The sequence below is a fragment of the Microcaecilia unicolor genome, chromosome 1, assembly GCF_901765095.1.
Source record: "Microcaecilia unicolor chromosome 1, aMicUni1.1, whole genome shotgun sequence".
Lineage (NCBI taxonomy): Eukaryota > Metazoa > Chordata > Amphibia > Gymnophiona > Siphonopidae > Microcaecilia > Microcaecilia unicolor.
In genome coordinates, this window is record NC_044031.1 from 683,934,545 (window position 1) to 683,952,100 (window position 17,556).

Consider the following 17,556-nt stretch of genomic DNA (forward strand, 5'->3'; position numbering starts at 1 on the left):
GTTTGCAAATCGGACAAACTGTACTTTTTGGTAAATAGAGACTTGGCCTCATGGCTTCCAAGCCCACAATTACTAGGTGGATGAAGGAGACTATTGTATCAACTTATTTGCTTGTGGGGAAGCAGGCTTCTCAGGTCTTGAGGGCTCATTCTATGAGACATACAGCAAGATCTTAGGCGGAGACTACCTTACTATCTATTTGCAGGACGGTGACAGTCAATGCTGCATTGCATACCTTTGGCCAGCACTACAGGGTGGTTGTTGTGGCATGCTTGAAAGCCAGTTTTTGGGCTTTAGTCCTCACGAAGATAGTGCCAGTATCCCACCCACTCTATGGATTGGTTTGAACATCCCACAGAACAGTGAGAAGCTACGTAATGGAAGGGAGAAATTAGGTCTTACCTAATAATTTTCTTTCCCTTAGTCTTCCCACTGTTCCAGAGGCCTGCCTGAGATTTGAGTTGTTTAGTCTGTGCAAAGTAATGGGTCAAATAACGACACCATGCATGGTGCTTCCTGCATATCTCTTGTTCTCTACAAGTTGTGCAGAGATGAGAGGTCCACATATTTTTGCTTGTCTGGTTAGTGTTAGGATAGCGAGTTATTTAAGTTGGTTGTGTGTGTTCTTGGTTTCTTCTCCACCTGCTGGTTGATGGACATGGGTTCTGGAATAGTGGGAAGGGCTAATGGAAAGAAAATCAGCTAAGACCTAATTTCTCCTTTCTTTACCCGTCTCTTATGGGGGAAGACAACAGAAGACAAACTTAACCCTCTTAGAGGGGGCAGAAATGGCTCTTAAGACACAATCTCACAAAAGCTCCTTTGGGATGGGATGTTGTCCTTGAGAGTCCACTATTTGGAACCTGAGCTTAGTCCAGAGGGCTCAGTGTTCTATTCCTCTCAAGCCTCGCATTACTAAGACTTGGGACAGAGGTTGGACTCCTTGAGTAATTTTAAAAAGGTATTATATCTGTAATCCCAATATGTACCCCCTTCTGAGGATATAACATTTCACTGCTGGCAGAATCATGCTCTTTCTCCCAATGGCAGAGAAATCAGATGATGTAAGTTGAGGCAACGGTGTCCATTCTCAAGTTAATTGTCAGCCACAGTTTCAGATGTTTGTAGGAGCCAAGGCAGAGTTGTATTTAAGGCATCAATTTCTGGAGGGGTCAGTGAGATGATCACCTCAGACCACACCAGCAAGAATTGGCAAGTCCCAGAAAGCAGGGAAACCTACTTAGTGCAGAAGTCATAGGCAGAGTTACTCTCAAGGAGGTTTGATAACAGGAGACAACATGAGCCTATCTGACCCATTATGTGGGCTGAAACCAGTAGGTAGAGCTTGTCGCCCTATCGGTTTCATTGTTTTCGGTGTACCAAGATGGTGGCAGCTGCAATGGGGAGAATTAAAACCTTGAGTGGCGTGGGTGATGACTGATTTTAGCCTTGAGACATCATGCTGTCTCCTGTTATCAAACCTCCTTGGTTACTCTCTGTCCAGAGAATAATGGCAGGGTTGTGCCCTTTCCTCTATTGCACCCCTTTTCTGAGTGCCTCAGCATGGGTGTGCAGGTGTGGAGAGCCATCTTAGTGTGTGATTCCTGAGAACAACTGTAACTTCCTCCCACCTGATCTGGGTAGGATTTGGGTACATCCCACTCATGTAGACAGGTTTAGCATGGATGAAAGGGACATTTGGACTTATCTGTTAATTTCCTTTTCTTGAGTCCTGAACTCATCCATGAAAACCATGGCAGTCAAGGGCTCTGACAAAGAAAGCTGACAATATATTTCAGCCCACTCTGAAGGTAGTTGTACCCTTGGTATATAGTGTTCTTTTTTTTTTTTCTGGATTAGTGGCCATACATTTATTTTCACTGCATCAGGTTTTCCTGCCTTAGCTTTGACATAAGAGGAGCTAAAGGCTCATAAGGTGTGTGAAATCAGCTCTGAGCTATTTTTCTCTGACTCCATCTGCTGGTAAGGGGACATAACACACTCATCTGGACTAGTCTGGTAGGACTCAAGGAAAATAAATGAACAGGTAAGTCCAAATTTCACCTTAAATATTAGTTTTAAAGTAACTAGCAGGGACCTGCTGAAACTTGGTGGAAGGGCCTGTACAGGGTCATGACACTGAGATTGCTATAGCCTCTTCTCTGTCCCTATCACCTTCTCTCCCATTGTCTCCTCCCTGTTCCCAGCAGTGTATGTATCCATTTCTCTCATAAAGTTCCATCAATCCCCTTCCCCCAACACTCATTCTGTCAACTCTTCTACTTCACACCCCCTGCTAGCTAAACACAGAGAAATTCCATGGTGGTTCAAGTCCCAATCTCCCCCCCCCCCCCCCTAAGACTAACTCAGTAGCAGTTTCTTCCCATGATCAGATTCAACCCCCAGCTTTCTCTTTCCTCCTCCAACTGAGCGCTTATGTCTAGAAGAGCAGCTGGGAGGTCTAGGGGACATGTCACTCTTATAGCCACATGGCCTAATTCAGGCCCCCTTAAGCTCATGGGCAAAATGAGTAGACTTTCTTAAGGTTCCCTGCTGCTTCTCGCGCAGCCTGTCTCCGCTACTTGGTTCTCTTCTACACGTGTCCTAGAGACCTCATCCTCATTTGACCTGAAACTTCCAAAAACATCATAGTAGCGATGGGAGCTTCCCCAAGGCTTCTACTGCTGGCTATAACCTCCCCAAACTATCTGCTTCTTCTTCTGACCATGACTGACAATAGTACTCTGGGCCCCCAACTTCTGGGTTCAAATGCATGGTTGCTGAAAGCTCCAGTTATAGTAGCGATCTACCATACTGAGCCTTGTGCTGCCACTGTCCCCAGCATAACCTGCTGATGACTAACCAGAACACAGCAGTGCAGTGCTTGTATGTTAGGAAGAGAGATTTGGAGCCACAGTACCTCTATAGACTAACAAGTCACCATTAGCAGGATGCTAATGGTGTTATAGAAGCACTGTCTGTTAACTGATGGGTATAATCAGAAGAGTGCAGCACTACATTAATGTGTCCCCATGTCCCTCCCCACTTCTACTGGAAGTCTGTCCATTCTCTCTCAAGGCAACATGGGGCACTGTGTGCATGCACAGCCCACCTGCACAGAAAATGTGTCTATATAAAATAGTGCCAAAGTAGATGCCTACTTGCCACCATAGACCAGGTGCCATTATAAAATTACCCTCTGTGTAGAAAGTGCTGTAGTAATAGGTGGTGGTATACTGTGAACAAAGTAAACAACTTTAGTACTCTGAGAGCTCCTTTTACTAAGCTTCAGTAAACACTAGTGTACGCTTACCACAGATTAAAAGGGCTTACTGTGGGACGCACTCAGATGTCCTGTGGTATGTTCCCAGCTTTCACGCACTACCTGCATGGTAAAAACTTTTTCATAGAGGGGTCATGTCAGGGTTAGTGTATCCACGTTACTGTACACTAACTGATTTAGCACAGGATTTAAGCAAGAGCCCTTACCACCCACAAAATAGATGTGTAAAAGTGGCCTTTTCCCATGCACTGGGACCACTTTCTACTGCAGCTTAGTAAGATGACTTCTAAGTCTGCAAAACAGACCTGGAAAACTTTTATGCTTTTAATCAGAGCCTTATTGTGTGTTTGAGAGGGAGGGAGGGTGCTGCCCATTTTTTTCCCCTTTTGCCACATGCCACCTCCTCTGACATTAGCCATTTTGAGGTATGATTCTGTATTTGCAGAGGACTGGAAGACAACTTTGACAGAGCTGCAGGTGCCATGCGCTCAGTCCTTCCCTTTTAAGAGTCCTGAGCACGTCAAACCTGGTATCCTTGTATCAGAACCCTCCCCAAGACAAATTTAGAATGTAGTCAGTCTGCATTTTTATTGTGAACATTTTGTACAGTCTTGAGGATTAGAGTTGTCCAGTTTCACTATGGCTCTAGTGCTTTATGATCCTTGTAATATGTGCTTTGTCCCTTTCTACGAGGCATGACCAAAGTGAAGGTGGGAAAAGAAGACTCCTCCTCAGCTGAGTTTCTTGAGAAGAGGCGAGCTGCCTTAGAAAGGTAAGAGTGGCATTCAAGAAGTCAAATGTTTTGTTGCTGTGCCTCTCTGGATATCATCTTAAGCCTCTTGATTCCGTTACTGCTGAAGTGATGAAAAACAGAGTCACATACATTTCAGGAGTTTGGACTTGCCATTACATGTTTAAAAAAAAACAACAAATTGGTAGATGCCACTGTACTGTCGACACACAAAATATTTTTAGACACTATCATGCAACCTCCTGCTTCTTTGTTGTGAAGCTCGTTAATATTCTCATCTTGCATATGTGCAGCATTAGGTATTGATGGTATTTGAATATAAATTATAAAGAGGCAGGCAAGCCATAAAACTCAGAAACAGACCCTCTAGTCAAAACCATGTATGTATTCTGTTACTGAGGTACCTGCTGACTTGAGAGAGAACCTACAAGGACTAGTGGTTTTTCATTTTTGATAATGCAGCCACTGTTAATGGCTTGTAGTTGTTGAACTGTTATCTTACCATAGCACTGCTGCTGTTATTGGCTAATAGAGTATGAAGGAGATTCTCTGGCCTATGTGTGGACCTCCCCAATTTGCTGCCTATGAGATGTATCTTAACGATGAGCAAAAGTGAAAAGAATCCACTGTCGAGCAAATATTGTCTCCTTGAACAGAACAAACCACTTTTTCTCTTTTTCCCCTTTCCTTTTGCAAGAGCTATTTAGTAGCAATTCTGCATCAGCAGGAATCATCCTTCTAAAATGAGTCATTTATTTGCTCCATGATCTGAGCACATAATCGCCAAATTCCTGTGCCTCATTGATTAGAGATTTGAATCCTAGCAGCCACTGCCAAGCTGCAGAAGCATTCCTATTGTAACAGTATGGCCTCTATAGCTAATGGCAGCACACTCTCCTGCATCACTTAGCAGAAAAGGAACTCCATTGAAGATAAGACAGTCAGTCACACTAGAAAAGAGTCTCCTAGGAGGATGTTAATTTTTCCTTTTCTCCCTTTTCTCCTTCATAGCACATCAACCGAAGACCCCAATGGTCTCGAACTTCAAAAGCCAAAGCAAAAAAATGGGTTTTTAAACCAGCCTTAAACTTTTTCAGTGAAGATTCTGAATGTAAAAAGAGGGAGGTTATTCCAAAGAAAGAATTCCAAAAAATAAAAAGCACACACTCTCCTGTTTCATAGTAATGTGGTTGGGAAGAATTAACCAGTGATTGTTGTGAGAACAGAGGAGCTGAGACATAAGAAATTGTTAGTCTAGCCAAATATTCTAACAGACCTATATGAAGTGCTTTGGAAGCCAGCATAAGAATCTTAAAATCAGCCCGATGAAGAAATGTTTACAGAAATTAAGAAAGCCGACAAATTGGACAACAGTATAATAATTTCAGTTACCCCAATATTGACTGGATAAAAGTTACATCAGGGAGCGCTAAGAAGGTAAAATTCTTAGACATAAGACTGCTTCTTGGAGCAACTGGTCCAGGAACTGACAAGGGGGAGCTGTGTTAGCTCTTGTCCATAGTGGAATGCAGGGCATAGTACGAGAGGTAACCATGTTGGGTCCACTGGTAAACACATAACATGATCAAATTTGAGCTAATATCGGGAGTGAAGACACAAAGGAAATTTACTGTGGCAGCATTTAATTTTCAGAATGGATTCGACGATAAAATGAGGGAAATGGTTAAAAAAAAAAACCTAAAAGGATTGGCTACAGAGGTTAGGACTTTAAATCAGGCATGGATGTTGTTTAAAAATATATAAATAAATCTTGAGAGCTCTCTAGTGGTCTGACTCCAGCAAGTCTATGCTACAGGAGGAAGAAGCCTCACGAGGCTCAAAGGTTGCTAAAAGCAACAGGACCAGGCTGCTTCAACATTGGCTTTAAAAAAAGGCATAAAAACCCTCCTGATAAACTCAAACTGTTATTCTCTACGTTGTGGGAGAATACTTAGCTATACAACTGCGAAAATATATATATATTACTCAGATTTCTATTCCACAGTAGTAGTGTGAAGAATTACTTAGCTTTAGACCGGTCTTCCTTGCTCTCCTCTCATTCAAACTAATGGACTGTGACCTATGGTGACCCAACGTTTCGTCGCCTGCTTCAGGGTTCACCCAGTCACATTTAAAGTCTGTCAAAGAAGGAGAAAAAACATGGGGTGAGCATTCAAAAAGTTCCTTCGGTCTACTTATTCAGATTTCAAATATCCCACTTACATAGAGAGAGCAACACATATCTCTACTCTTGGTCTTATTCACCATCCCCTTCCTAATTCCTATATATATATATATATGTATATATATATCTCGTTGTCTAGGGTTGGTCCCGAGTCCAGTTCACAGAGGCAGTGGGTTCCCAAAGAATACACACTCCACACGGGTTTGGATATATAAAGTATATTATATTTTGCAGATATATATAGGCTTACAGCACTTAGTACAGGTAAATGGTACAGGCTGTCTCTGGGTGTGTGTTTACAGAGAGATAGAAAGGATAGGGTGTTTGTTCAGAGGACGAGAGAAGCCTTGGGGTTGTGCTGCAAGAGGTATATATGTGTGCCGGGGGGAAAGAGAGAGAGAGAAGTAGTGCATGCAGAGCCCTGTGTGCTCTGCTTGCAGAGAGAGAGAGAGGGGGAGAGGTGCCCCGGACAGAGAGCAGTGCCCTGGACAGAGAGAAGTGCCCCGAGCACCATGTGCTTCTCCTTTATACCTCCAGAACAGAAAGAGATCAAATTATATATATATATATATATATATATATATATATATATATATAAAAGAGACCTATGAACTGACTAACTTCCGTAAACTACTAAAGACCCATCTCTTTGACAAGATATACCACAAAGCTCTAAACATGTGAAACTCCCACATTTATCCAGAAATGTTAATAATGCCTTCTGTTATATTACTATCATGTATTCCAGTACCATGCAACCCAAAATCCTTCTGTAACACCAAATGTCTACTCTCTTCTCTTTTCCATTATCCATGATGTATTGTAAGCCACATTGAGCCTGCAAAGAGGTGGGAAAATGTGGGATACAAATGCAATTAAATAAAAAATAAATAATTCCTCTATTGCTTCATTATGCAATCTCACCTAACTATTGTATTCAATTCTGGTTGCTGTGGAATTAGAAAAGGTTCAAACACGAACAACCAAAATGATAAAGGAATGGAACGTCTCTTCATATGAGGAAAGGCTAAAGAGTTTAGGGCTCTTCAGCTTGGAAAAGAGACAGCTGAGTTGAGAGATGATTGAGGTCTACAAAATCCTGAGCAGTGTAGAATGGGTAAAAGTGAATAGATTTTTTTTACTCCTTTTCAGAAAATACAAAGACTAGGGGACACTTGATGAAGTTACATGGAAATACTTTTTAAACAAGTAAGAGCAAATATTTCCTCCAGCAAATAGTAATGCTCTGGAACTTGTTGCCAGAGGCTGTGATAACAGTGATTAGCATATCTGGGTTTAAACAAGGTTTGGACGATTTGCTGGAGGAAAAGTCCTTAGTCTTCTATTGAGATAAACATGGGAAGCCTTTGCATGCCCTGGGATTGGTAGCATGGAATATTGCTACTAATTGGGTTTCTGACAAGTACTTGTGACCTTGATTGGCCACTGTTGGAAACAGCATACTGGGCTGGATGGACCATTGATCTGACCCAGTATGGCTATTCCTATGTTCTTATTTAATAGATAGCCAATGTAGTTTGGAAAGCAATGGGGAAGTATGATCTCTCCTTTTAGCTAAACATAAAATTCTAGCGTCTCTGTTTTCTAATTTTTTTAATTTAGACTTAAGCGATACCAGCATAAACTGAATTACAGTAATCCATACAGGAACCTACAAAAGCATGATACAAAGTATATTAAGCCTCATCTATAGAACTGCGAGACGATCGCAGTTTGTGAACTGCAAAAAAAATGGATTTAAGAACTGAAGATATCTGAAAGAGTTAGTTTTGAATCTAGTATAACATATAGATATCTACATTTGTCTACTGGCTGAATAAGGAAACCAAACCAAAGAGCACAGGTGCAACCAATGGAATAGAAGTATGTCCTGTGATCCTACAGTCTGTGATTATTTGAGGATTTAGATCTAAATTATGTGTACGTAGCTAATTAGATACTTTCTCCAAACGTTTTTGAAGTGGGCTAAGATTGGGTGTGATATTGAAAGTCAAGGTATCATCCGCATAAAAATACATGCCAAGACCAAAAGACTGTATTACACAAGGCAGACTGCTGAGAGAGAGTAAAGAGAATTGGACAGAATGGGTCCCTCTGCAAGAAAGAGAATAACACTGGTAGCACGTCTGTTTTCACTGCTTTGAATTATGATTATGTAGGAATATAATATAACATGGTTCCATTGTTTATTTCTGGTGTGTATTATCTTGTTGTTTTCCGTGAAAAGAATTTAATGATAAAATTTCTTCCTAGACATCTGACCCAGGTGACTCTTGGTTCTTCTCTAGCCAAAGGCTTGAGGGCAGTTTGTAACTGAACCCATCCTCAGGGGTTGCTTGCAGTAGCAGCAGTCACTTCCCTGAAAATATTGCCTTACCATGGCAGTGTGCACAAAACACATCTGGCCTGTTGAACAGCACCAGCCCAAATACGATTGCAGAGGGGTGACACTCTTCTCAGTCTTTGTTGTTTGTATGTTATAATTAACGTTTCAAAAATTCTTACCCAGTATAACTTACAGTAGTGTTGTATTCCAAATGTTATAAATAATTCTACATGTAATTTGCCTGAATAAAAGGGAATCATTTTATACAGATCAGTATCTTGATGTGCTGATAGCCATGGAGCATGCTCTTTCACAATGACAATAATGCAGTGCTTCAACAGATGAGCTGTAAGCCATCAGATCATAGTACTGTGATATTGGGTTGTGGCCTTGTTCAACGTTTCTTTTCACTTCAGAACGTGTAGCACAGCTTTTGTAGCCTTTATGACCCAAGGGTATAAGTAGACTTGCTGTTGTATGCCTCTTTAGTGAGATGTTTAAGCCTATGGTCCAAAGGGAAGGAAGATTTTAGATCACTATGTATATGTTTATGTGGATAACTATACCCCTCCTCCCAAATAACTTTAAAAAATAAGGTCCATCAAGCATAACATCCTGTTTCTAAGAGGTGGCACGTTCAGGCTACAAGTACCTGGAAGATCCGAAGAAATAGATCCATATTTCACATCCTGTCCTTGCTGCTGTACTTGCCAAATTTTCAATACATGTTAGGGGATTCTGACAGCTGTGTTATGGATTCACATATACACCCCCCCCACCCACCCCCAGTAAATAAGCTCCATCAATTCAGCATGTTAAAAGTCATAGGGTGCTTGAAACATTTTAGTACTGTCTTTGTAATGAAATAGTTCATGTATCTCATCTAACATATGCTGTCATACTGTTTGAGGGTAATGACAGTTGTGATTGAGTGTATAAATCTGAAGCTAGCATATTACGTTTTTATCTGCAGATATCTTCAGAGGATTGTCAAGCATCCCACCCTGCTCCAGGATCCTGACGTGAGGGAGTTCCTTGAAAAAGAGGAGGTTTGTATTATCTTTTAGGGTGTATCTGAAGAGATGTATACATTTTATTTTGTTCAAGGAGCTAAGGAAATACTACAAAGAAGCACCTTGTATGCCAAACTTTAAAGAATGGAAAAAGAAAAAAAAAAAGGGGGGGGGAACCTATATATCCTCCCAAATTAATAATAATAACAAAACAGAGAGAAATATAAAATGGTGCAGACCCTAACACATCAAAAGTCGCCGCCAACCCGCCTACCTTTGCTGGCGGGGGACCCCAACCCCCCGCCAGCCAAGGTCCTCCTCGCAAAAGGCTTCTTATTCCTTCTGTTTCTGACGTCAGACTCACAGAACGATTGGGCCCTGGACCCCCCTGCCGACGACCTGCTCTACCCCTCCCCCCCCCCCCCCGGCCGCCAACCCGCCTACCTTTGCTGGTGGGGGACCCCACCCCCCTGCCAGCCGAGGTCCTCCTCGCAAAAGGCTTTCCTATTCCTTCTGTTTCTGACGTCAGACTCACAGTACGATTGGGCCCTGGACCCCCCTGCCGACGACCCGCCTACCTTTGCTGGCGGGGGACCCCACCCCCCTGCCAGCCGAGGTCCTCCTCGCAAAAGGCTTCCTATTCCTTCTGTTTCTGACGTCAGACTCACAGTACGATTGGGCCCTGGACCCCCCTGCCGACCCGCTCTACCCCCCCCCCCCCCCCCGGCCGCCAACCCGCCTACCTTTGCTGGCGGGGGACCCCACCCCCCTGCCAGCCGAGGTCCTCCTCGCAAAAGGGTTCTTATTCCTTCTGTTTCTGACTTCCTGCAGAAGGAATAGGAAGCTTTTTGTGAGGAGGACCTCGGCTGGCGGGGGGTTGGGGTCCCCCGCCAGCAAAGGTAGGCGGGTTGGCGGTGGGAGGGGGGAGTTGAGCGGGTCATTGGGGAGGGGGGTCGACGGGCGGGCGGTGTCGGCGGTGATGGGGGGCGGGAGGTGTCAGCACCGCCGGGGGGGGGGATTAAAATGTGCCCCCTCACCTCAGGCTCTGGACCCCCCTCCCGCCGAAGTCTGGCTACACCCCTGCTTCAGATTCCTGTATCCTGAGTGAGGAAATCCAGTAGTGGGCATACTGAAGTTCTCCTAAATGTGTAATATTACTTTCATAGATGAAATACTGAGGCGCTTAAGGGAAGTGTGAGTACCTTGCTAGAACAGCAGCAAAACAGCAGAGATGACCAAAAACTAGTGTGTAACCAAATGAATATTAAATAGATCCTTTATTGACAATAGTTCATACAAACACATGAAGGAATACGCAACCATCAAAGGACTCGACATGGGCCATGTTTCGGCTATACCGCCTGCATTAGTAGTCCAAATTTTAATCCAAATGTACATGTATCAAATGCACAGGACTGTGTATGAGTCAGTGTATAATCTCCCTTAATTGCAAAGAAACTGTTGTGAACAGTCAGTGTCCAATGATGAAACCAGCAGCACCTCTCCACTATAGAACATAAACTTGTTGAATAGTACCAGGCAAACTACAGATATAATTGTCTCACCTTTTCTTCCTCCCCCCCCACCCCTTCTATAGTTGCCACGTGCAGTGGGAACTCAGACACTGAGTGGAGCCGGGCTTCTCAAGATGTTCAGCAAAGCCACTGATGCTGTCAGTAAGATGACCATCAAGATGAATGAATCTGACATCGTAAGATCAGTCTTCTTGTTCAGTTTTCCTGTTAGCATTTTTTTTTTGTTTGTTTGACTTTTGATCACTGTTTCTTGGTGGTTAAAAGCATGCTACCAATTTTAAACACCAACTTATATGTGCTTCTTGTATGTCAACTCTTCGTTCTTGTTTTCTGATTTAAGAAGGGATATGATAAGCTTTCTGTTATTCACCTCCAGTGGTGTGCTGGAGCTGGCTGGCACTGGCTCACAAGAGCCAGTTGTTAATTTTTGTGACATTTTGCAAGCCGGTTGTTGAGACAGAACGAGCCGATTTGCATCTCCTCCCCCTAAGCCACAGGGTCCCAGCACATATCTGAAGGCAGCCACCCTGGGGGTCTAGTGGATTCTTCGGGGCAGGAAAGATCCCCAGTCTTTCCTGTCTGCTGCCGGCGCTGACCCTCCCGCTGCCACATCACTCTTTAAAAATGGCTGCTGAGACTTCCAGCAGTGGCCTCGCCAGACATCCCCTGAAGTATTGCAAGGCCGCCCTTGTAAGTCTTAGCAGCTATTTTAAAGAGCAATGCGGCAGCGGGAGAGTCAGTACCAGCAGTGGTCAGGAAAGACTGAGGATCTTTTCTGCCCCGAAGAATTCACTAGACCACCAGGGTGGCTGCCTTCAGGTATGTTCTGGGACCCTGTGTCTGGGGGGGGGGGAACGGGACGTGAGGAGGATACAGTTTGAAAATACAACTTTTTTTTTTTTTTTAAATGCCAGCTTGTGCATACGGATGTACACAAAGGAAGTATAATGGAATAACTTTTCATAGGTAGAGAAGTAATTTGTTATAAATCGTAATTGGTGTGTCATTTGGAGGGACTGTTTATAGAGACACCCTAACCCTGTTATATTGGTGCAGAGATTTTTTTTTTCTCCTGGTAAAGGGCTTCTAAAACAGACATCATGTTATGAGAATCAGGTGCTCAACATTCAGAGTTTCTATCTGTTTATGTACTTATTTGTGGCATTTTATCCCACATTAAACATGAATTAGATTGGAACCTGGGAGCATTTAAAATCCTTGCCCCCCCCCCCCCCAGTCTCTCTCTTCGGGTATAGCCAGCTCTGCAATTTGGGGAGGGGGTGTGCAGAGGTGGACTAGGCTCCCCCCTCCCTAAATTGCAGGGCTGGCTATACCCGGGGAGAGAGCCTGTTGTTAGAGATTCACTAGCACACCACTGTCCATTTCCATACCATTTTGTGTTTCTCAATTTCAGTGGTTTGAAGAAAAACTTCAGGAGGTGGAGTGTGAGGAACAGCACCTGAGAAAATTACATGCTGTGGTAGAAACATTGGTCAATCATAGAAAAGGTAATAATCTCTCTTAATCTAATACTGTGGGTTTATTGCTTTTAAGGTGAAGACAGCTGTTCTGTAGCATTCATCCACAATCCAGTCCTTGGTGACCCCTGGAATGTCAGATTTTTCCAGATACCCAAAATGAACATGTAACCGAGATCTGCAATGGAGGCAGCAGTGTATGCAGATATCTCATGCATATTCATTGGGTATTTCCTGAAGTTACTGCCATATGGGGATCCTTAAGAACAGGCTTGGGAGCTTACTCGAACCACTAGCTTGGGTGCCTCCATACATGGGTAACATTGATAGAAATCTGTTTTACTGAGCTGCCCTGATAATAGCATGGTTAATCAGGCATAGTCTCTCATGCGCGATCTGTGTTTGGGAGTAGTCTAGGATCTTTGTTTCTGTGACTCAGTAAGGCTGGGAGCAATGCAGACACCCCATAGGAAGAGAATACCAGCAAGCGCTCTAGCACAGTCACCTGCCAGCTGGGGTTAAATTATGGAAGAGTTTACCTCTAACATGAGGTCAATTAAAAGCCTAAAAGTTTGTAAGAAAACTCTTAACATTTCTATTTCAGCAAGCCTTTGATAGTGTGCAGTATTACTTTTCTCATATTGGTGACAGTGATAATAATTGGAAGTTTAATTGAAATGAACTTTTTTCATTTTGTGTCTCATTTTACATTTTGATTGCTTATTTATATTGTGTATGTTACTTTTGTACGCCACCTAGAATTTTAGATTGAGGTATAAATTTTTAGTTTCAACCATTTTTATTGATGATTCATCAATGTAAACAATCAACACATTCAATATACAACCAAAAAAGAAATTAACATATCCTGCATGCGAAAGAGATAATCGTGGCATCATCAAAAACAAATTTTAACATTTCCTCCCTCCCCCAACTCAGCCTCAAACCCCATCCCTCCCTCGCACTTTATTATTCTCAGTTCTTCATGGAAGTGCATAAACATATGAACTCTGTTTACAAAATGGTCACACACAACCACGAAGGTCAGTGTGCTGTGTAACTATGTATGCCCTGCATCCTATTATAGCTGGAACATTAAATATACTAATAAAACCCCTCCAAGCGAGAGAGAGAGAGAATTTTTTAAATAAAGCTAGCTCCTGAAAGCAGTAGAACTAACTTGTTGCAAAATTATAATTTGCATTATTTGGAGGGAGGGGGTTCAACATGTTTTGTGCTTGTTGGCAACCTGGTTATCCTATGGTATGGGGGGGAAAGGAGGGTGGGAAGTTCCTCTGAGAGAGAAGGAGGGCTATTGGGAACTGATGCTTAGTAATGTACTGAAGGAACACAGTATGTCATTTGCATTGCTGTTCCTACTGTTGTTTTTAACCTAATTTGCAGTCAGGAGGAGAATAGAAGATATGAGACATACTTTCCCCTAATCATTTGTTTAAAATAAGAACAATGTAATACCAGAGTTCAGCTGAGGATTTAACTGGGAGTAAAGAATGTTGCATGACCTTGTATATCCTCCCCTGCTCCCTCTTCTCTTCCTCTGAGAGAGACTATCAGTCGGGCACCAGCTCATTGCTGCTGGAGGTGAAACTATTTTTCTCTGGTGGTATTCTCCACTGATGCCAGTGGACTTCTAAATCTTAATAGAATCAATCTAAATCTGAATAGAATCAATTTTTGTATGCTGCAACTCTACCTGAATTAATTTTCCTCCTCTTAAAATAATGCATGTTCCTACAGAAAACGTTAGATGTATACATAAGGTTGCTGCCATTAAATAGCTATGCCATTAATAAACTGCTTACCCGCATAAAGCAACGATTGGCTTCATTTATCAAAAGGGTTCCAGTAGACACTTAATCAGGTCCTTTATATTGACTTCTTTCTAGGGAGGGAAATGATCTTGATTCATTGTACCATTATTCTGTCTTCCTTAGAACTGGCGGTAAATACAGCACTATTTGCAAAAAGCTTGGCCATGTTGGGGAGCTCAGAGGACAACACTGCCCTGTCCAGGGCTCTGTCCCAGCTGGCTGAGCTAGAAGAGAGGATTGAACAGCTGCACCAGGAACAGGCCAACAGTGACTTCTTTTTCCTAGCGGAGCTGCTGGCGGATTACATTCGTCTACTCTCTACTGTTCGGGTGAGGTGTTAGACGGTGTTCAAGGAGGCAGCACAGAGGCTTTAATATTGTATTGTTAGAACTTCTGATCTTAGGTTTTAATCAACAAAACACCTCTAGTGTGACAAATAAGTGTTCATAACACCTTCTCTACTTGCCTTGGCTCTTCCACTCTCTTTTTACACATTTTCTGTGATAACTCAGCTGTGCAAATGTATATATTTGATTCAGCAGAAAAGAGAACAAATAGTGGTATCTGCTCTCTGAAAGCACCAATGAACATAAAGGACCCCTGATTAGCTGGAAAATTAACATCTGAATTTACAGTATGTAAATATTTTATCAATAGAAGCCCTTTGTATTATTTAAACACTAGTAAAAAATGGCCCGTTTCTGGAGCCAATGAAACGGGCGCTAGCAAGGCTTTCCTGTGGCCCCCCCACCCGTCGTCGATGTTGGTGAATTGCTCCGCCTCCGCCCTCAATGTCATAACGTTTGACGCGAGGGCGGTGAATTGCTCCGCCTCCACCCTCAACGTCATAACGTTTGACGCGAGGGCGGGGCCCAGACACTGTGATTTTCGAGGCTTCAGAGCTTCGAACATACGAACCTTGGCTTCAGTGACGTCAGAAGCCAATAGAACGTTGAGGGTGAGTTTTATATATATAGATAACTAGGATCTTTGATACTCTGGCCTGTCCTTAATGATTATCCTCTTAAGATGAGTTTGCCCAGGTACACACAGAAAATCCATTCAGTATGATAATGTATTCTGCTGAAATGAGTTGCTTAATATTACAAGACATTCCTTTTAATTAGGTTTTGTAAACCAACTACTAAAAAATAACACTAGGTAAGGAAATTATGCTGTGGCTTTACTTCCCATCTGGATGAGTGTTCTGGCATTAGAATTTCATTTTCCTCTGACTGTGTGAATTGGACCATACACAATATATTTTCTTCATAATTCATATTCTTCAGCAAATAAATGAAGAGAATGGTGTGTGTGTGTGTTTATATTTCTTGAAACTACAAAGAATAAAACCATCTCTCCCATTCTCCGAGGACAAGCAGGCTGCTTGTTCTCACTGATGGGTGACGTCCACGGCAGCCCCTCCAATCGGAATCTTCACTAGCAAAGGCCTTTGCTAGCCCTCGCGCGCCGATGCGCACCGCGCATGCGCGGCCGTCTTCCCGCCCGAAACCGGCTTGTGCCGGCCAGTCTTCTTTTCTCCGCGCTCGGTACGGTTGTGTTTTACCGTTCGTGCCCCGAAAAGTCGACCTCGCGCGTCGTTTTCGACATTTTTCTGTGAGAAATTCCAGAAATCATTTGGATTAGCCACTTTCGGTTTTTCCTTCCTCTACTTCGAGTTTTTTTGCCCCGTTAAGTTTTCTTTCGTCGTCGGGGTAGGCCTTACTTAGGCCCCGGTCGAAATTTCCCTTTTTTCTGTGCCAAATTTCGCCATTTCGTCTTTCGATTTCGCCGGCGTGATTTTTCCGCCCATGACATCGAAGCCTTCCAGCGGCTTCAAGAAGTGCACCCAGTGCGCCCGGGTAATCTCGCTCACTGACAGGCACGCGTCGTGTCTTCAGTGTCTGGGGGCTGGGCACCGCCCTCAGGCCTGTAGTCTGTGTTCCCTTTTGCAAAGGCGGACTCAGGTAGCGAGGTTAGCCCAGTGGAACATTTTGTTCTCGGGCTCTTTGTCGGCATCGGCACCGGGGGTATCGAGTGCATCGACGTCTTCAGCGTCCAGACCTTCAACCTCGGCGGCCAGTGCATCGAGGCATCGGCCCTCTGCATCGGCGCCAAGACATCGGATAGCTGCATCGACGTCGGTGGTACCGGGACCTCGTCTGCTGATGTCGTCGGACGGTGGTGCTTCGTCTGGAGTGCAGGTGAGGGCTGTCCATTCCCCTGCTGGTGGCGGTGAGCCTTCGGGTGGGTCTCCCCCTACCCTGAGGGCTCCTGCGGTACAGCCCCCCCCCCCCCCGAGACCGACCCTCTTCGGTCTCGGCCCCGAGGAAGCGACGGCTGGATTCTACGTCCTCCTCGTCGGTACCGGGAAGCTCCGGTGACATGCTTCGTCCCAAGAAGTCGAAGAAGCATCGTCACCAGTCCCCTTCCCATGTCGGTACCGAGAGCTCTGGGTCGCCGAAGGAGTCGGCACCCAGCAGGCATCGACGCCGAGAGGACCGCTCACCCTCTGTTCAGGAGGTGTCGATGCGCTCCACTCTGGACAGCCCGGAACAGCCTCCACGCCCGAAACAGGTTCTGACGTCGACGCCTGCATCGACCTCCATGCCTTTCTCTGCAGCCGCTCTGAACGAGAGCCTCCGGGCCGTTCTCCCAGAGATTCTGGGAGAGCTGTTGCGCCCTACCCCTCTGGTACCGGCGGTGCTTGCGCCACCGGTACCGTCGAGCGTGGCGCCGGCTGGCCCATCGCCCGAGGTGAGGTCTCCGGCGTCGGTGCCGCGTGCGGTGCCGGCTGCCGTCGCCTCCCAGGAAGGCTCCCCGACTACGTCGGCGGAGGGAGCTTCGCCGATGCGGGCGAGGGAGTCTACCTCTCGACGCCCCCATCGTGGACGTGGCTCCACGGAGTCGAGTCGGGCACGGTTGCAGACACAGGTCCGTGAACTTGTGTCTGACACCGAGGGTGAGGCCTCGTGGGAAGAGGAAGAAGATCCCAGATATTTCTCTGACGAGGAGTCTGAGGTTCTTCCTTCCGATCCCACTCCCTCTCCTGAAAGACAGCTTTCTCCTCCTGAGAGTCTGTCTTTTGCTTCCTTTGTCCGGGAGATGTCTACGGCCATCCCCTTCCCGGTG

General features: G+C 44.5%; 1 protein-coding gene across 1 annotated transcript in view; it reads left to right on the top strand.

Moving 5' to 3' along the window:
- SNX1 (sorting nexin 1) overlaps positions 1–17,556 on the top strand; it is a 142,926-nt gene that overhangs the window by 95,942 nt on the left and 29,428 nt on the right. Inside the window, exons 7-11 of the mRNA XM_030188008.1 lie at positions 3,977–4,055; positions 9,540–9,615; positions 11,177–11,290; positions 12,529–12,622; positions 14,548–14,753. Coding sequence (XP_030043868.1) covers positions 3,977–4,055; positions 9,540–9,615; positions 11,177–11,290; positions 12,529–12,622; positions 14,548–14,753 — 569 coding nt within the window. The remainder of the gene's footprint in view (positions 1–3,976; positions 4,056–9,539; positions 9,616–11,176; positions 11,291–12,528; positions 12,623–14,547; positions 14,754–17,556) is intronic.